Here is a 20,713-nt window from a genome sequence, read left to right as displayed (position 1 = left end):
TCTGGGAACTGGTGGCTTCCCTTCGTTGCTTTCTCTCTCCGTTAAACAGACCCGGTTCCTTCAGCCTTACTCAGGCTTCACACCTTTTTAAGGATAATTCTTTTCGGGACCTGATTCTGGGCTGGCAGGGGACGCTTTGCCTCAGATGCGTAGATGCGGTTGAAACTGGGATGCTTTGTACTCCCCAGCTTCTTGTCGCCGGATGATCAGTGGCAGCTTTCTGTCTTCTACGGCCTAAGCAGATGCCCAGTTTTCAAAGGAACTACAGCTCCCTCTGCGCTGTGAAACCTTTAATCATAGCTTCCATCATCGTAACTTTCCACTGAATTTTGCCAGACCCGTAGTCACTGTTTCCTCTAAGCTGTGGAGTCTTGTGAGCAAAAATTCTACTTTGTGGTCTACCGGCATTAAAGTTGTGAGCGAGCAATTTGGCTGGTGCATAAATTAGTTTGCCCTGGAGCCATCCTTCCTGAGCTAAGACAAAAACGTGTGAGCTGGAGGCTAAAAAACTGTGAGCTGGCTCACACTAACTCAGCTTAGAGGGAACTTTGCCCGTAGTGTTCTCACTGAATCAGGCAGCCTAGAATAAGCTGCGTCATGAGTCCTTGGGGGTAGGGCAGGTAAACGGCATGTTGCGCATCTGAGTTAAAAGTGTATGGCACGTGATATCTAATGAGTGCCAAGAAGAACAGTGCTCCTGTGTCACTCACTGGTAGTGGTTCTTCTGGAGACGTAATCAGAATTGGTCTTCTGCGTTATTAAATAGAGCCGGTTTGGTGTAGCGGTTAAGTGCGCGGACTCTAATCCAGATCACGGGAGGTGGTAGTTCCGCTCTGTTCTGCTATGGTCAGGCCTCACCTGGAGTCCTGTGCCCAGTTTTGGGCACCACATTTTAGGAAGGATGTTGACAAGCTCGAGCGTGTCCGGAAGAGGGCAACCAGGATGGTGAGAGGGTTGGAATCAAAGTCTTATTATGAGGAAAGGCTGAAAGAGTTGGGTCTGTTTAGCCTGGGCAAGAGAAGGCTTAGAGGGGACAGGATTGCAGTCTTTGTGTATTTGAAGGGCTGTCATGTAGAAGATGGTTCAGATCTATTCTCTTTTGCTCCGGACTGCAAGACTAGATCTAATGGGTGGAAATGACAAGGGAGTCGTTACCGGCTAAATATCAGGAGAAACTTCCTAACTGTAAGAGTGGTCGAGCAGTGGAACAGTCTGCCTTGGGAGGTGGTGGATGCTCCTTCGCTGGACGTTTTCAAGTGGAGGCTGGACGACCATCTTTCGGGTATGTTGTAGATATGAAGGGCTATCTTTCAGCTATGCTCCTGCAGAGTGCAGGGGGTTGGACTAGATGACCTGCAAGGTCCCTTCCAACTCTAACATTCTATGATTCTATGATAATCTGGAAGAACCGGGTTTGACGCCCCACTCCTCCACTTGCAGCTGCTGGTGTGACCTTGGGTCAGTCACGAGTTCTCTCAGAGCAGTTCTCTCCAGAGCTCTCTCAGCCCTGCCTCCCTCACATGGTGTCTATTGTGGGGAGGGGAAGGGAAAGGAGATTGTAAGCCTCTCTGAGACTCCGAGTGAAGGGTGGGGTATAAATCCGATCTCTTCTTCTACTAACCGTCCTCTCCGTCCTTCACTCGGCAATTCTGCAGCACAGCCAGTCATTCTCACCTTGTGCCCGCAACGACTGTTGTAAATTGACCTCTTGCAATCCTGCACATGGGAGTTTAAACATAATCTTCTGAAATTGGGTGAAAAGCGTGCTTGAGGTCTGAATATGTATCGTTCAGCTCAGGCTCTGGAAATGCCCTTGCCTTTGTTCAGAAAGCGGTCCTGCCCTCTCCACCCCTGCTGTGTTCTGTGCCTATTCTGTGGCAGCCGTTTGAGAAAGACGAGAAAACACAGCATTATTTTCAAAACAACTCCCCATCCGAGCAATACCTAAAAACGCTTAAGCGGTTCTATGTCGCTCGGTGTCATCGAAAGCAGTTGCACCAAAATTTACGTTTGGGGCCCGCCGTTGACTCTGGGTAGGTAAATTTGGCGCAAGTGGACAATTGGCGGGGTGTGCTCTACGTGTAATAACGTCTCAGCGCCACCACGTTGTGTGCCAACGTTTGCTACGAGATGACTGTCGTCTTTGCACCGACGTGACTCCTTTTAAAAAACGCGCAGGAACGGGTATCCCAGTCTCGCTCTCCATTGTGTACTCTGAGCGGGTTTCTTCCGAGCAGGGTGGCCAAGATTCTAGAAGGTGGTCACGTCGAGGAGGGGGGGGGGATCTCATTATGAGAAAGGTTCTGGAACCTCTGAGCCAATCACAGTTTTTTTCCCCCTCCAAGAGAAAGGTTTAAGTGAAAGGCCCGGCGGCTCTTTCTCCTGCCCTCCCCCCGCCTCGGAAAAAAAAATATGGACGACGCCTCCGCTTCGGCGGGGTACTCCCACTGCCACATGGAGCGGAAGATGAGCGCCATGGCTTGTACGGTCTTCAACGAGCTTCGGCTGGAAGGGAAGCTTTGCGACGTGGTCATCAAGGTCAACGGCTGCGAGTTCAACGCCCACAAGAACATCCTCTGCAGCTGCAGCTCTTACTTTCGGTCAGTGCCCCGATGTACTAAAGCGATGTCTTGTCCTGTTGTCTTGGGTGGGTTTTTTTTTTTTTTTAAATAAGAGGTTATAAGATGCCATGGGTCCACACCTGGATGGGCCCAGGCTAGCCAAAATCTCATCTGATCTTGGAAGCTAAGCCGCGTCGGCCCTGATTAGTCCTTGGATGGGAGGCCGCCGAGGAAGACCTGGGTCACGACACAGAGGCAGGCAACGGCAGACCAGCTCTATTGGTTGCCTTGAAAACTGTATGGGGTTGCCGCACGTCGGCTGCGAATTGGCAGCACTTGACAGGCCAGTTTGGTGTCGTGGCTCAGAGCGCGGACTCTGATCTGGGAGAACCGGGTTTGATTCCCCACTTCACGTGCAGCTGCTGGGTGACCTTGGGTCAGTCACAAGTTCTCTCAGGGCTGTCCTCTCACGAGCCGTTCACGAGAGAGCTCTCTCAGCCCCCCTGCCTCACACCAAATCACAGGCTCATGGACAGTTAACCCAATACAAAAGCAATCTATACCATTAGATGGCAACCGATAGACACAGACTCTTTAAAGTTACTCATGAATAATACAATGGTGCTCAATGTAACTTATAGGATTCTTGTTATTTGTACTGATACAAGTATTCCAAAGGACAACATTGTCTATTTCTTACAATAACCAGTAATAATGAACAACAGCCTATACTTTTGCTCAATACAGCTTGTGCATGTAGCTGGGGCCACTTTATCTCTTGCATAGACCTTTATTGGCATAACACAGCAACAAAGAGAACAATGAAACAAATAAAAAATAAATAGAACGAAATTACACCAAGCTGCACCAACAAGGGATCATTTTTATACTTTTCAGAAATAATAAACTCAGTTGAGAATATAACAATTCTAAAGAATACAAGGGGGTTAAGACTTGTACGCCCTTACCCTAAGCTTCCAAACATAAGCTAAGAATTCAGCAACAGACAAAGTAATTGCCGAGAACTTATCAGACAATAGAATTTTAAGGTCGTCGTCAGTCGGATTCCTTGTGGTAGGCAAGTGGGGTACAGCTTGTGATAGATTTTACAGCATCTACTTCTGATCAATACAGCTTGTGAAAGATTCTGGACACGGTCCCAGTTTACTTTCAGCCCGTTTCTTTATCAAAGAGCCCTCACACTTAAAGACTACATAGATGGAAGACTTCTGTAATTACTTCTATGGCATACTGCTCTTGTTTCAAGTCCAACCTTGGGCCATAAGTTCTTTCAGAGCTGTTCTCTCAAGGGCAGTTCTCTGGAGAGCTCTCTCAGCCCCACCTAACCTCCCAGGGTGTCTGTTGTGGGGAGGGGAAGGGAAAGGAGATTGGAAGCCGCTCTGAGACTCCTTTGGGTAGTGAAGGGCGGGGTATAAATCCAGTCTCTTCTCTTCTTAGAAGATGCACTGGCCCATTTGTGTTCTTTGCTGATCCAAACGTGTACAGTTCAGTGGTTATAGTTAGAGTGGGGCTCTTAACCTGTTGGAGTTTGTTTTAAGAACAGTTCACTTACCCTTCGCTGGCTGAGGCACAGTTGCAACTTAGTAGGGGAACCTGTGAGCGGTGTGCAGAACTGGTCCAGGTACGATCCTGGCAAGAGACACCGGGAAAGAATGCCGGAGCCACGGCCAGTCATCGTAGACTCTGCCGAGTTGGCTGGACCCCATTGTCTGACTGTATCAAGCCTCAGTAGAAAACTGAAAACTGGGAGGAAGCATGTGAACAGAGTTCCCTCTAAGCTGAGTTAGTGTGAGATAGCTCACATTTTTTTAGCCTCCGGCTCATATTTTTCTTAGCTCAGGAAGAAGAAGAGATGGATTTATACCCCGCCCTTCACTCCCCAAAGGTGTCTCAGAGCGACTTACAAACTCCTTTCCCTTCCCCTCCCCACAACAGACACCCTGTGAGGTAGGTGGGGCTGAGAGAGCTCTTGACAGAAACTGCTCTTTTTCAAGAACAGCTCTTATCAGAACTACGGCTTGCCCAAGGTCATCCAGCCAGGCGCAAGTGGAGGAGTGGGGGAATCAAACCCGGTTCTCCCAGATCAGAGTCCGCGCACCAAACTGGCTCTCAAGGAAGGGACGGCTCCAGAGCAAACCAATTTATGCCGCAGCCAAATCGTTCGCTCACACCTTTAATGCCAGCAGCTCACAAAGTAGAATTTGTGCTCATAAGACTCCACAGCTCAGAGGGAGCATTGGACGTGAACAGAATTTAATAACATGTTAGCTGCTGCCACTTTCTAGGAGAAGCTATCTGTGTTTTCTCTCCTGGAGAAGCTATCTGTGTTTTCTCTCCTGGAGAAGCTATCTGTGTTTTCTCTCCTGGAGAAGCTATCTGTGTTTTCTCTCCTGGAGAAGCTATCTGTGTTTTCTCTCCTGGAGAAGCTATCTGTGTTTTCTCTCCTGGAGAAGCTATCTGTGTTTTCTCTCCTGGAGAAGCTATCTGTGTTTTCTCTCCTGTGTTGTTGAACCAAGTTTCTTAGAAAGGTAAGTCGGTGGTGATCTCATCCTTCCAAAAAACCCAGAAGTCCATGCCTTTGAATGGGGGTGGGTGGTTCTATTTCCTTCAGGGTCCTCTAGTCCAGGCATGTCCAACTTCGAACAGGTAGTGATCTGTTTTTTCCGGCCAAAAGTGCCGGTGATCTACCACCATGAAAATAAAGTTTCAAATTAGATTTTAACCCGCTAAAGTTGTGTCCCCTCCCCCCCATTTATAATGCACCTTCTGTCATTTACTGGTAAGCAAAATAAGCAGAAACAAAACAGAGACGAAGATCCAGAAAGAACTGCGAATATTTTTAAAATTTTCTATTGCGTTATAACTTCCTTTAACTGTCTTTAACTGTCTCAATATCTTTATTTAACTTTTATTCAGAGTTATTTGTGTTAGATGTAGGCAGTGTTTCCTCTAAGCTGAGTTAGCGTGAGCTAGCTCACACTTTTCTAGCCTCCGGCTCACACATTTCTGTCTTAGCTCAGGAAGGATGGCTCCAGAGCAAAGCCAAATTGCTCGCTCACAACTTTAATGCCAGTAGCTCACAAAGTAGAATTTTTGCTCACAAGACTCCATAGCTTAGAGGGAACATTGGATGTAGGTCAAGTATTGTTCCAGGCTGATCTTGCGCGATCTTTCAAACTTCGCTCTTGCTCATTAGTGAGACCATTAGTGAGACCAAGTGGGGTTGGTGATCGACCTTTTGGAAGGATGAGATCTACCTGTTGGGCATACCTGGCCTAGTCCACCCCCCTGCACAATGCAGGAAATTCACAAATGCTTTCCCCCCACACAAGTCCCCAATGACCCCTGTTCTATGCCCAGAAGAAGGGGGGGGGGAACCCTCCAGGATCCCTGGGCAAACTGGTCTGTTAGTTGCTCTGCCCTCTGTGTATTCGTCTAAACTTCTTCTAAAGCAATCTAAGGCCTATGGCCATCTCCACGCCTCATGGAGGCGAATTACAAAAGCGAATTTCTTCTCCATGTGAAGAAATAACTGCTTCTTCCTGTCCCGGATCTTCCAGGACCCAAGAAAGCAGTGGTTGTATCCAGTGTTCCCTCTAAACTGAGTCAGTGTGAGCTAGCTCACAGTTTTTAAGCCTCCGGCTCACACATTTTTGTCTTAGCTCAGGAAGGATGGGGCTCCAGAGCAAACTACTTTATGCAGCAGCCAAATCGCTCGCTCACAGCTTTAAAGCCAGTAGCTCAGAAGGCAGAATTTTTGCTCACAAGACTCCACAGCTTAGAGGGGACATTGGACTTGTGTCTCCTTTTTTGTTCCCAGAGCCCTGTTCACCAGCAGCTGGAATAACACAGAGAAGAGGGTGTATAATATTCCCGGCATCACTCCGGATATGATGAAACTGATCATCGAGTACGCCTACACAAGGACAGTGCCCATCACGGTGGATAACGTGGAGAGACTCTTTGTGGCCGCCGACCAGTTCAACGTGATGGGCATCGTCCGGGCGTGTTCCGACTTCATGAAATGCCAGCTCTGCCTGGAGAACTGTATCGGGATCTGCAAGTTCACGGAGTACTACTATTGCCCCGACCTGCGGCAGACGGCCTACATGTTCATCCTGCACAACTTCGAGGAGATGGTGAAAGCGTCGACCGAATTCCTGGAGCTCTCGGTCAATGAGTTTCAAGACATCATTGAAAAGGACGAACTCAACGTGAAGCAGGAAGACGCGGTGTTCGAAGCCATCCTCAAATGGATCACCCACGACCCCCAGAACAGGAAGCAGCACATGGCAGTGCTGCTCCCCAAGGTTAGCTCTTCCTGTCGACTCGTTTTCCCTCGTGACCTTGGGTCAGCCACCAGTTCTCTCGGAGCTGTTCTCTCAGGAGCAGTCCTCGAAAGAGCTCTCTCGGCCCCACCCCCACCTCCCAGGGTGTCTGTTGAGGGGAGGGGGAGGGGGAGGAGATTGAAAGCTGCTCTGGGACTGCTTTGGGTAGTGAAGGGCCATGGGGTACAAATCCAATCTCCTCCTCCTCCTTCTTCCCCACTCCTCCAACATGCAGCTGCTGGTGTGACCTTGGGTCAGTCACAAGTTCCCTCGGAGCTGTTCTCTCAGGAGCAGTTCTCTCAAGAGCTCTCTCAGCCCCACCCGCCTCCCAGGGTGTCTGTTGTGGGGAGGGGGAGGGGAAGGAGATTGAAAGCTGCTCTGAGACTCCTTTGGGTAGTGAAGGGCCATGGGGTACAAATCCAATCTCCTCCTCCTCCTCCTTCTTCCCCACTCCTCCAACATGCAGCTGCAGGTGTGACCTTGGGTCAGTCACAAGTTCCCTCTGAGCTGTTCTCTCAGGAGCAGTCCTCGAAAGAGCTCTCTCGGCCCCACCCGCCTCCCAGGGTGTCTGTGGTGGGGAGGGGGAGGGGAAGGAGATTGAAAGCCGCTCTGAGACTCCTTTGGGTAGTGAAGGGCCATGGGGTATACATCCAATCTCCTCCTCCTCCTCCTTCTTCCCCACTCCTCCAACATGCAGCTGCAGGTGTGACCTTGGGTCAGTCACAGGTTCCCTCTCCCTGACGATTCGTTTGCCGGTGTGACCTTGGGTCAGTCACCAGTTCCCTCAGAGCTGTTCTCTCAGGAGCAGTTCTCGAAAGAGCTCTCTCAGCCCCACCCGCCTCCCAGGGTGTCTGTGGTGGGGAGGGGGAGGGGAAGGAGATTGAAAGCTGCTCTGAGACTCCTTTGGGTTCTGGACAGATTCAACGCATGGCCAGATTCAAAGTAGAATTAAAAAATCATTTTTATTATTAAGTCCACGTGCATTTATAAGACTCTTTACTCACATCTTCGTAATCTAATTCATTTCACTGGCTCATGGTGAAAAGGATGCGTGTCCCCACTCCTTGCTGTTCGAAGATAACAGAAGGCCACGGGAAGAGAGATGTAAACTCTAATCCTCGCGCCTCTCTGAGTGCCGGATGCTGTGGGATGTCTAACTAAAGACTTCAATTCCCAGGAGCCACTGCTCTTAAAGATATATATGGCAGTTCTACTTAACTACAGTTTAAACGCTGGCTGGGGCAGCACACGGGGTATAAGTCCAATCTCCTCCTCCTCCCATGCGTTAGAACTTTATAGCTAATTCCACAATAATGTATTTGTTTATTGACTTCATTTACATCCCCTCCCCACCCCGCAAATTGGGATCCAAAGTGGTTCACAACATTCTTCCATCCTCCATTTTTTTTTAATCCTCACAACTACCCTGGGAGGCTGGATAGGCTGAGGGGCGTGACAGGCCCATGGTCACCTGGCAAGTTTCCATGGTGGATTTGAACCTGGGTCTCTCGGATCCTAGCCCAACACTCTAGCCACGGCCCCACAGTGGCTGTCTTGAGTGCATGAACGGTCTGCCTCGGGAGGTGGTGGAGGCTCCTTCGCTGGATGTTTTCCAGCGGATGCTGGACGACCATCTTTCCGGTATGTCATAGTTTATGTGTAGTGGGTTAAGTGCGCGGACTCTAATCTGGGAGAACCGGGTTTGATTCCCCACTCCTCCACTTGCGCCTGGCTGGATGACCTTGGGCAGGCCCTAGTTCTGATAAGAGCCGTCTTTGAAAAAAGAGCAGTTTCTGTCAAGAGCTCTCTCAGCCCTGCCTACCTCACAGGGTGCCTGTTGTGGGGAGGGGAAGGGAAAGGAGATTGTCAGCCGCTCTGAGACTCCTTCGGGTAGTGAAGGGCCATGGGGTAGAAATCCAATCTCTTCTCCTCTTCTTCTTTCTGCTATGCTCATACAGAGTGCAGGGGGGTTAGACTAGGTGACCTGCAAGGCCCCTTCCAACTCGAACATTCTATGAATGCCAGTGCTCTTTACTCTGATTTGTGGCAGCACTTCTAGGATTCAGGCAGAGATCTTTCCAAACCTTTTATCTATTTATAAATTAAATAATAATAAATAATAACCTTTCGATTTATTGATCGCTCAATCCTGCAGAGCTTGCTGGCTCTGAGCGATTTACAGTTACTCGTTTTTCACGAGGGACTAACAATGCTTTGTGGGGTAAGGGAGGACAACATATATGCATCTCAAATTGCACACATTCACAGCCGACGAGGGTTTTGTTCAGATGCAGATGAGACGTGATCCGGAACGGCATATTTCCTCAGCCGAGTTTGATGACGTCAGCTTTTCTCCAGACTCCTTGAGTTGTAGCGCCACACTGCCATCGCCTGGCCAGACGGCCCATTACAGGCTTTTCTTCACGCCAAGGAGATCTCTCTAGGCCAGTGATGGCGAACCTTTTAGAGACCGAGTGCCCAAACTGCAACCCAAAACCCACTTATTCATCGCAAAGTGCCAACACGGCAATTTAACCTGAATACTGAGGTGTTAGTTTAGAAAAAACAACTCATACATTAACTTAAGATGACCCAAACAAAGTAAGGAAAGCAATCCCAAATGCTTTCGTTGACTTAAAATGGTTTGGCAGAGAATTCGACACTTTAATGATGGTCTGGGCCTGGCTGGGGCGATGGCACCCGTGCCCACAGAGAGGGCTCTGAGTGCCACCTCTGGCACCCGTGCCATAGGTTCGCCACCACTGCTCTAGGCTTTCCATCATGCGAGCTGGACTTCCGTTCGCCGGCTAACACCGCTCCACCCCACGGGGGGGGGGGGGTGCCGGGGTTAACACCGCTCCACCCCACGGGGGGGGGGGGGTTCAGTGTGCCCACTCTCTCTAAGGAGTGGTGCCCATTTTATCTACTCGCCGAAGCTTTCGAACCGCTGGGCGGACGGCGAGCTGGGGACAAGGCTGGCAGCTCACACCAGCGCGGGGCTAGAACTGACAGCAGTCCTGTTCAGCTCAGATATTACTATTATAACCAGAGGATAAATCACCCAGTCCCTGAGTTCACAGGGCTCTGGCCGATGTACACAGCAAATAACATCTGACGCAGTTCCTCAGGGTCTGTCAGGCAGAGATGTTTTGCCAGGCTTTTAGCTGACCGGCACCCTCCCATTTCTTCCTGTGCCCCCCCCCCACCCTTCCACACCCTGCCGTGTGGGACAGCAGAGTTGGCCGGTAAAGGGGGATTATTGTATCACTCCCTTGGATTGGTTTTAAATGATTGATTTTACTGCTGGCAAACTTTAATTACATATACTGATTGTATTTTAAATGTCCTATAAGGCTGTAGATCACCCAGAGCCTGCTTGCAGGGTGGGCGATTCATAAACTCAGTGAAATAAATAAATAAAACATAGAATGATTTGTGGTCTCAGAGAGACACGGAGACCTCAAGCTAGTGGGTTATCCCTTGTCCTGTGGTCTTTGCAGTTGGCAGGAGGATAGGGAGTAGTCCGCACTTAGCCGCACATGCCGGAGGCTGAGATTCACACCCAAGCCAGGTTAGGAGGGAACAGGATATTGTCTTTTACCACCTGCGTCTACTTGGGTTGCCTCAAGTTTTCTGAGAACTGGAGAGATTGGCATGGGATGTATGTCGCCTTTTGCCTCCATCTCTCCAGGCAGCCGTGTTCCCTATTGTGTAGCATCAAAGATGCGAAAGCAGTCGTGACCAAATTACTAACGTCGTTTCAATTGCACTCAATGAATTTCAAATCTGAATCATTCATGCACAGAATTGGCTTTTATAAACTCACGATCATATTCTTGCCCCAGTCCAAAGGTATGCCGATACACACTGGGAAAGTCCCAAAGGCAAATAACTTACCACAATTTCAGTGAGCAAAGTTCTATGATAGAACTTGAAGGCGAATGCCGACGGATGAGAGAACCTCTTGGAATTTTGTATTCACATTTGAATAGTTGTAGATTGTGTAACATTTGAATGGTTGTACTGTATAACATCAAAGATGCGAAAGCAGTCGTGACCAGATTACTAACGTCGTTTCAATTACACTCAATGAATTTCAAATCTGAATCATTCATGCACAAAATTGGCTTTTATAAAGTCACATAATCATATTCTTCTCCCAACCCAAAGGTATGCTGATACATACTGGAAAAGTCCCAAAGGCTAATAACTTATCACAATTTCAGTGAGCAAAGTTCTATGATAGAACTTGAAGGTGAATGCCGACGGATAAGAGAACTTCTTGGAATTTTGTATTCGCATTTGAATAGTTGTAGATTGGAGTCCCGATCTTGAGGAAACTAGGAGTGAAACAGGCATTCCAAGTCTGCTGGGACCATTGACTTTCCTACTGAATGGTTGATGGAATATGAATTTTTGAAAATGATACCCAAATTGTCTGAAGAATATTGCTCACTGAAATTGTGATAAATTAAAAGACGCCTGCTCCTTGGGAGGAAAGCGATGGCGCACCTAAACAGCATGATAAAAAGTAGAGACATCACCCTGCCAACAAAAGTCCGCATGGTCAAAGCAATGGTATTCCCAGTAGTCACGTATGGCTGCGAGAGTTGGACTATAAGGAAGGCCGAGCGCCGGAGAATAGATTCTTTTGAACTGTGGTGCTGGAGAAGACTCTTTTTTTTTCTCATTAACATTTTATTGGTAGGATTAAAACAATAAAACAAATATAACAATAAAAATATACATAAAGGTCATAAGAACAGTTATACATTCAAACCAACACACTAATTACAAAAAAAGTAAGCTTTAAAGAATGATACATTCTTCAATAAATCTTTGAACAAAGTAACTTATTTTAACCTCAATTTGTAATTGATGCCTGTACTGTTTGTTGCTTTAGATACAACCAAGTGTCTTCTGCCCTCAAGAATATCTGTAGACATTCAATGATATATCTAATCCTATTAAACACAAAGTACTACCCACAAATCAAGTTTTACCAAAGCTTACTTACTATACTTTATTTGAACCATAAAAAATCCTCACAACCATTTAGACTGCAAGGAGATCAAATCAGTCAATCCTAAAAGAAATCAACCCTGACTGTTCCCTGGAAGGCCAGATAATGAAACTGAAGCTCAAATACTTTGGCCACCCAATGAGAAGGGAGCACTCACTGGAGAAGAAGACCCTGATGCTGGGAAAGACTGAAGGTCAAAGAAGACGGGAACGGCAAAGGATGAGATGGTTAGACAGTGTCATCGATGCAACGGACATGAAATTGAGCCAACTTCAGTGGACGGCGGAAGACAGGAAGGCCTGGCGGGATCTGGTCCATGGGGTCGCAAAGAGTCGGACTCGACTGTGCGACTGAACAACAAAAAATTTCCTTTGGGACTTTTCCAGTATGTATCGGCATACCTTTGGCCTGGGGCAAGAATATGATCTTGCGAGTTTCTAAAAGCCAATTTTGTGCATGAATGATTCAGATTTGAAATTCATTGAGTATAATTGAAACGACATTCGTAGTTTGGTCACGGCTGCTTTTGCGTCTTTGATGTTATACTTTGTTTCGTGACTTTCTCTCTCGTTACGCGCGGCTTCTGGTTACTGCAGCCGGGCTTCCCCCTTGTCCTCGTTTGCAACTCTCTGATTGGTCTTCCTGTAGGTCCGCTTGGCCTTGATGCATGCGGAATATTTCATGAACAACGTCAAGATGCACGACTACGTGAAAGACAGCGAGGAGTGCAAGCCCATCATCATTGACGCCCTGAAGGCCATGTACGACCTCAATATGAACGGCCCGTCCAGCTCCGACTTCACCAACCCGCTGACGAGGCCCCGACTGCCGTACGCCATCCTGTTTGCCATCGGCGGCTGGAGCGGCGGCAGCCCGACCAACGCCATCGAGACGTACGACGCCCGAGCGGACCGCTGGGTGAACGTCACGTGCCAGCAAGAGAGCCCCCGGGCGTACCACGGCGCCGCCTACCTAAAGGGCTACGTGTACATCATCGGCGGCTTCGACAGCGTGGACTATTTCAACAGCGTCAAGCGGTTCGAGCCCGTCAAGAAGACGTGGCACCAAGTGGCCCCCATGCACTCCCGGCGCTGCTACGTGAGCGTCACTGTCCTGGAAAACTTCATCTACGCCATGGGTGGCTTTGACGGCTACGTGCGCCTCAACACGGCCGAGAGGTACGAGCCCGAGACCAACCAGTGGACTCTGATTGCCCCCATGCACGAGCAGAGGAGTGACGCAAGCGCCACAACCCTGTACGGAAAGGTAACCAGTCGGGAGCATCCGTCCGGTGGTTGGTTGTGTAGGGGGCGGTTATCTGCTAGGGTCGCCAGATCTCAGGGTAGGACACCAGCTGTCAAGTCTTTTGGGGTCTCCCAGGAAAAAATGACTTAACTCCAGCTGGGTTTCCGCAATAGAATAAAAACCGGCACTTCTAGGCTTCTCTAGCACTGCCCTTCTACACCTCGGGTTTCAAGGAGCCAAAGCGGTTGTCAAAAGAAGGATTATGGGACACTTCCCTCCGAGTGGACCGAGCACGAGCCTCACACCTTTTAGTGGTGAGAAATAAAAATCTAAAATTTGCTCCATCCAGTCACCTTTATTTGTTAGAACCCCCAAAGCAGTGCAGAGCTTTTGCTTTGGCACGATTAAATGTTCTCCCATCGGCCCTCCTGCAAGGGACGTATGCTCACACCCCACACGCAAGCCGACTTTGTCCTTGTAATTCTGGACAGGTTGATACAATTGAGCACGTTCTTTTATCTTGTCGATTTTATCACGAGATCCGTTCCTAAATAATCGTCGCCAGGGGTCATTTCCTACAGGAGCGGAGCTCCGGCAGTAAAGAGCCCAAAGGGCAGGCACATGCAACAAGCCCTGCCCCCTGCTCCCAGCAGCCCTCAGTCAGAGCAAGAAGCAGCCAGGTAAGTTGCAGAGCCCCCCCCCCCGGCCCCCCGGTCCAAAACAGTCCAGTGGCACCTTTAAGACCAAGTCTTATTCAGGCACAAGCTCTCCCTCCTCCGCAAGGGCAGATCTGCACGTTCCCCCCCCCCCCAAATAGCTAGCAATCCAAAACAGTCCAGTGGAGCCTGAGCGGTGGGTGTTGCCTTCTGACACACTTCCGGTGATGTCAGGGGGTGTGGCATATGCAAATGAGTTATGCTAATGAGCTCCTGCACCTCTTTTTCTACGAAATGACCACTGATCGTCCCCTACCCAAGCAGGTCTAATCAGTTGTATTCTACTCTTCTTTTAGCTGATATTTGTAATGAAGCTGCTGCTAAGGTAGCAAGATTTTGTGCTACGGCTATCCTAACTAGACAGAAGACTATTCTTAGGAAATTTTAAAATCCACGTTGTCTTAACTAAAATTTTTACCCGTACCAATTGTCTGGCTGTATTTCGCTGTTAACTGTATGTAACATTTTAAGGCATTTGCTGATCTTTGACCGTAATAAATCAAATTGAATGGAAAAAGCACTAGTTAAAATCAGTAATTTAAAACTGTCGACGGGCAGAAGAACTAATCAGATGCCGTCATGAATAAAACTTGTCTTCTGAGAGTGAGGGGGCCGGGTGCACTTCCCTGGGGAGGTTGTTCATAGCCACGGGGCTGCCACTGAAAAGGCCTTGTCTCGTGTCCCCACTGCTGTGGTTGATGGCACAGTCAAGACTTTAGTTCTTCTGTCCCTGTGACTTTAGTTCTTCTGTCCCTGTGACTTTAGTTCTTCTGTCCCTGTGACTTTAGTTCTTCTGTCCCTGTGACTTTAGTTCTTCCGTCCAGAGCCACTTTAATAACCTTGTCTTGCGGTAGCCTACAGATCTTCCTAGGCAGAAGATAACAATTTTATTAAAAAATCACAATAAAATTAAAACATGCACCTGGATTTACCTGCTAAAGGTTGTTGTCCGATTCCAGGCTTTAACCGGGCACCGCTTTAAGGCAATACTGTAGTGATAGACTCATTCATCTGCTAACACCGCTATAACTTTCTGCCTTTTCCTCCCCACTTGGCTTTGAAACGGGGGGGAAAAAGGTCTACATCTGTGGTGGATTCAACGGGAACGAGTGCCTGTTCACAGCCGAGGTGTACGACGCCAAAGTAGATCAGTGGAGCTTGATCGCACCGATGAGAAGCAGGCGGAGCGGCATCGGCGTCATTGCGTACGGGGAGCACGTCTACGCGGTAGGGCCAGAGTTCTTTATTCGCTTTTAAGGGGGGGGCAGGGGGTGGTGGCAATGCTTTCACAGTAAATTAGCAAGAACGCTGTTTGCGCTTTCTTTGGTTGGGCGCAGACATAGACTGGCCAAATGGCTGAGAGTTAGGTTCACTGGTATGGTAAGCCAGTCACCTGTATCCTGTTGTCGCAGAGCGCACAAGGCATACATGCAACGGAAGCTTCTCTTTGTCCTGAGTGTGCTAGCAAAGCTAAAAAGTGTCAGGCTTCCCCACAGCGTCAAAGAAGCACACTCTTGTAGAAAGGTTTTACTTTATTTGAAGCTATAGATGCATGTACAGGGTCACTGTTAGGAATGAGGGGAATCAATGGATCTGACGGGTTATAGTGCATTCAAACAACTGAGGCCCAATTACGGGAATTCCCCCGCGCGCCATCAGGCCTGGGAGCGAACAGTACTAGGCAGCATAAACATATCTTCTTCCCACGGTACCTCTGTGAGATCACCCAAGCAACTATCTAGCAGCGGACCACCTGTGGCCTTGATAGATATACTCGTTCCAGCAGCTAAGCAATTAAGCGCATCAACTGGGATACATATGAAAACGAAAGCAGACCAAGCGCATCGATAGACATACATATAAAATGGAATAAGAAGATAATTGGCAGCTTGCTGACAAAAAGTTACACAGAGCCACCCTGTCGATTTCAAACTAATAAAGAGTTCTTTATTTAGGGAAGTCCATTCTAGATAGTAAATAGGCGAGACATAGGGATAGATGCCTATTCTAACTACCTGGATGGATGCAGATAAGAGGTTGCATCCGTGGTGGCAGAAATGGAGAGCAAGCGTGCCTCCTTCTTTGTGTGTGTGAGAGAGAGACATGTGAACGGAAGGAAGAAGCAATTCCCTGAGAGTATCGGTCTACACATCAAAAGGACAGAGGCAGAGTAGTAAACAGGAAGGAAACCCACGGTTTGCCTGTCTGTCTCTTTGACTATCTTGTAACCCCTCTCTGGAGGCTTGAGGCTAAGAGAGAGCGTCTGGTCCAGGGGTGTCGAACTCATTTGTTATGAGGGCTGGATCTGACACGAATGTCATTTTGTCGGGCTGGGCCATGTTTGCCATAAAACGTAATGCCGGGTACTGGAGATATAAACTGTATAAAGAACAGCAGCTGTTAAGGTCTGAGTTGGTGTGTCCTCACTGCAAGGCCCCCTGGGCTGGGAGGGGGATGCAAAGGAAAACCCATATGGGCAGACTGGAGAGCCAGTGGTGCGGCACTGGGCAGACGCCCCCACGCTGCTTGACTGCTGCAGACGAGGTTGCTCTGCCATGCTGAAGCCGCAATCGGAGTGGCTCCGCCCACTTCCCTCCCTTGCAACCAATTGCTCATGGGCGGCATAAGAACGTTGGATGGGCCGGTACTGGCCCCCGGGCCTTATGTTCGACACCCCAGGTCTGGTCCTTCTCTTTCCAGCAGCTATAGGATGTGAATAGCGAGAAACAAATTCCAGAACTACAAGAATCAGGATACTGTTATTGCCGAGATTCCTGAATATCAACCTGAATATACCCTAAAAATACTTATAAGGTATTTTTGGGTATATAATTGGACCAGATATATCCGAGCACTTGAGTGCTCGGATATATCTGGTCCAAATATATACCCAAAAATACCTTATAAGTATTTTTAAGGTATATATAAGTTATATATAACTTACAAGGGTGGTGCTCAGGATCTGGTTAGAGATGTAATTTTGCCAAAAATGCTTGGTAGCACAGACCATAATGCATAATACTAGCAACTTCAACGTATATTCAAATGAAAATTTGCTTAAAAGTCCAATACAATTATCCTTGATTTCGAGAGGGAACTTTGACAAATGAGGGGATTAGATAAGATGGAAGGAATTGTATATTGGTACGCTGCCATCATTATTATCATCAACATCATCACTGGCACGACAAATGGTTGTTGTTTGCATTTACTCTATATTTTAATGTATTTATTGTTTGAATGTTTTAGTGTTGTTAGCCGCCTTGAGCCAGCTCTGTGGCAAGACGGGATATAAATTGAAATGATAGATAGATAGATGGATGGATAGATAGATAGATAGATAGATAGCTAGGTGATAGATAGATAGGTGATAGATAGATAGATGATAGATAGATGATAGATGATAGATAGATGATAGATAGATGATAGATAGATAGAGAGAGAGAGAGAGAGAGAGAGAGAGAGAGAGAGAGAGAGAGAGAGAGAGAGAGCAGGGATCCCCGACCGTTTTGAGCCTGTGGGTAACTTTTTAATCCTTGCCCAGGGTGATGGGCAAAGCCACAAAATGGCCACGTGGGAAGAGGAACCAACCACACACAAGTGCAGCGTATAAGAGGAGTAAAATTTAAAAACGGGGAAAGAGGAGACCAGAACCAACACAGCTGTCGCTGTGACGTTATTCGAATCTATTCAGCCAATCAGATCTCAAATGGGCAGTCGGAAGCCCTACTGGGCAGGACTCTACCTGGCCCCACCCACTTCTAAAAACACTTGGCAGGTGCCAGGAAAGATGTTGATGGATGCCCTGGCGCCCCCGGGCACCATGTTGAGGACGCCTGCTGCAGAGTGAGAGTTGGCGTATTGTGGGCTTAGAAACCTTGGAGTTCAAATGAACTTGCCTTATCGGACCACTGGTCTCTCCAGCTCATTATGGACCTCTCTCACCCATAATGGTTCTCCAGGGCCTCAGGGTTGGGTTGGGAGCAGTGTTCCCTCTAAGCTGAGTCAGTGTGAGCCAGCTCACAGATTTTTAGCCTCCGGCTCGCACCTTTTTGTCTTAGCTCAGGGAGGAGGGCTCTGGAGCAAACTCATTGATGCAGCAGCCCAATCACTCGCTCACAACTTCAATGCCAGTAGCTGGCAAAGCAGAATTTTTGCTCACAGGACTCCACAGCTTAGAGGGAACATTGGTTGGGAGAAGGGTCTCTCCTGACACCTGAGATCCCTTACCTGGGCCTCCTAGGAATCCTAGAATCACAGAGTTGGAAAGGGTCATAGAGGCCATCTAGTCCAACCCCCTGCTCAGTGGAGGATCAGCCTAGAGCATCCCTGACAAGTGTATAGAATAATAGGACAATCTGAACATAACATAAGAACACAAGAACATAAGAGACGCCAATGTTGGATCAGGCCAGTGGCCCACCCAGTCCAACACTCTGTGTCACACAGTGGCCAGGAATACCAGGTCCCATCAGGAGGTCCAGCAGTGGGGCCAGGACACTAGGAGCCCTCCCACTGTTGACCCCCCCAAGCACCAAGAAGACAGAGCATCACTTGCCCCAGAGCCCCTATCTATACCTTGTGGCTAATAGCCACTGATGGACCTCTGCTCCATATTACGAACATAAGAGATGCCAGTGTTGGATCAGGCCAAAGGCCCATCCAGTCCAACACTCTGTGTCACACAGTGGCCAGAAATACCCAGTGCCATCAGGAGGTCCAGCAGTGGGGCCAGGACACTAGAAGCCCTCCCACTGTTGACCCCCCCACAAGCACCAAGAAGACAGAGCATCCCTTGCCCCAGAGCCCCTATCTATCCCTTGTGGCTAATAGCCAATGATGGACCTCTGCTCCATATGTATAAGAACATAAGAGAAGCCCATGTTGGAACAGGCCAGTGGTCCATCCAGTCCAACACTCTGACACACAGTGGCCAATAATACCAGGTGCCACCAGGAGGTCCACCAGTGGGGCAAGGACACTAGAAGCCCTCCCACTGTTGCCCCCCCCCAAGCACCAAGAAGACAGAGCATCACTTGCCCCAGAGCCCCTATCTATACCTTGTGGCTAATGCTATGCTGAGCGTGTGGTAACCTCTGACCTCTTTGGAGAACAGGTGAAATAAATAACAATTAACTGCCCTGAGAGGTGGACGTGGTAGTTTTTGATAGACCAGTGGTGGCGAACCTATGGCACGGGTGCCAGAGGTGGCACTCAGAGCCCTCTTCGTGGGCACGGGTGCCGTCGCCCCAGCCAGGCCCAGACCATCATTAAAGTGTCGAATTCTCTGCCAAATAATTTTAAGTCAATGAAAGCATTTGGGATTGTGTTCCTTACTTTGTTTGGATCATCTTAAGTTAATGTATGAGTTGTTTTTCCTAAAGTAAGAACCTCAGTATTCAGGTTCAATTGCCGTGTTGGCACTCTGCGATCAATAAGTGGATTTTGGGTCGCAGTTTGGGCACACGGTCTCAAAAAGGTTCGCCATCACTGGTATAGACCGAGGCCAGCCAAAGAACCATCCATGGCGAAGAATAAAGCGCCAAACCAATAGAGGGGGACGCTTTTGTTGGTGCAGACCGATTCTTCAATGGTTTGATTGGTGGCTTTCCCCAGCCAACCAACTCCCCTGTCTCTTTGGAGTCTCCAGGTGGGAGGATTCGACGGCGCCAACCGGCTTCGGAGCGCCGAGGCTTACAACCCGATAGCCAACACCTGGAGGACCATCCCGACCATGTTCAACCCCCGGAGCAACTTTGGCATCGAAGTGGTGGACGACCTGCTCTTCGTGGTGGGCGGGTTCAACGGCTTCACGACGACGTTCAACGTGGAGTGCTACGACGAGAAGACGGACGAGTGGTACGACGCCCACGACATGAGCATCTACCGCAGCGCCCTGAGCTGCTGCGTCGTCCCGGGGCTGCCCAACGTCGGGGAATTCGCTGCCAGAAGGGACAACTACGTGGGGTCGTCCCAAAGGGACGAGGTCAAATACTCCTCGTCCACAAGCACGCTACCTGTGTGAAAAAGCTCTGCTTGACTTAATAAAGCCCTCTAAGCAAGAACTGTACTCACAGGTGCATTCTGCCTTTTTTTATACCCACGCCTCTTCCAAATTCAGCCATGGGAGTGGTCCTCGTGGTTTTGAATGAAAGGCGCACACGGTCCTTTCCTCACCCCGGGACCTTGCCGATCCATTCTTTTTTTTTTCCTCCTGCTTCCGTAGACGGTCCTAAAACTGGAGGGATCCAAAAGCACTCATGAAAATGGTGACAACTTTAAAAGGATGCAGAACTAGGGTTACTCTCTGCGGCTACCGTCCTGTCCCAGGAGGAGGAGTATTCTTGAGATACTCAGAAAGAAAGAATGGCGTGCCGTGGCTGCGGTCCAAGAGGCAAATGTTCCCTGTGAATCAGTCTTGCTTTATGTGTATATACAGCAGAGGAGATAGTTGTCCTTCTAGCCCTGATGAAGAGCCCTGTGTAAGTAGAATGCTTGCACCATCCTGCACTGCGAGAAGTTGATCCAATAAAATCCTACTCACCCAGATTACTCATTTTGCATTTCTTATTGTTTGGGCTCAAGGTCGCTACAGCCATCTTATATGGAACGATTCACTTCCCTAGATATTCCACAGGACGGAGCTGTCGCTTGTAACTTTTTTTGCTTTGCCATCAAGTCAAAGCCGACTTAGTGGCAAACCCGTCGGGTTTTCAAGGCAAAGAGACGTTCAAAGGAGGTTTGCCATTACCTGCTTCCGCATAGCAACCCTGGTTAGAGATGTGAAGGCCCGGAAAAAAAACGGAAAAATTCGGGGGG

General features: G+C 48.6%; 1 protein-coding gene across 1 annotated transcript; it reads left to right on the top strand.

The window, feature by feature from the left end:
* Positions 1–2,412: 2,412 nt before the first annotated feature.
* Positions 2,413–20,081, top strand: KLHL10 (kelch like family member 10). The gene is made up of 5 exons (XM_015425106.1): positions 2,413–2,600; positions 6,403–6,892; positions 12,582–13,199; positions 14,972–15,121; positions 19,545–20,081. Exons 1-5 carry the CDS (start codon positions 2,413–2,415, stop codon positions 19,917–19,919), a joined length of 1,821 nt encoding a protein of 606 aa, XP_015280592.1. The 3' UTR covers positions 19,920–20,081.
* Positions 20,082–20,713: the final 632 nt, after the last annotated feature.

Source organism: Gekko japonicus, unplaced genomic scaffold, assembly GCF_001447785.1.
Source record: "Gekko japonicus isolate JY-2015 unplaced genomic scaffold, Gekko_japonicus_V1.1 scaffold3418, whole genome shotgun sequence".
NCBI classification, from domain to species: Eukaryota; Metazoa; Chordata; class Lepidosauria; order Squamata; family Gekkonidae; genus Gekko; species Gekko japonicus.
Note: the sequence above shows the minus strand (reverse complement) of the source record. Positions and strands in the feature narration are given on the sequence as shown.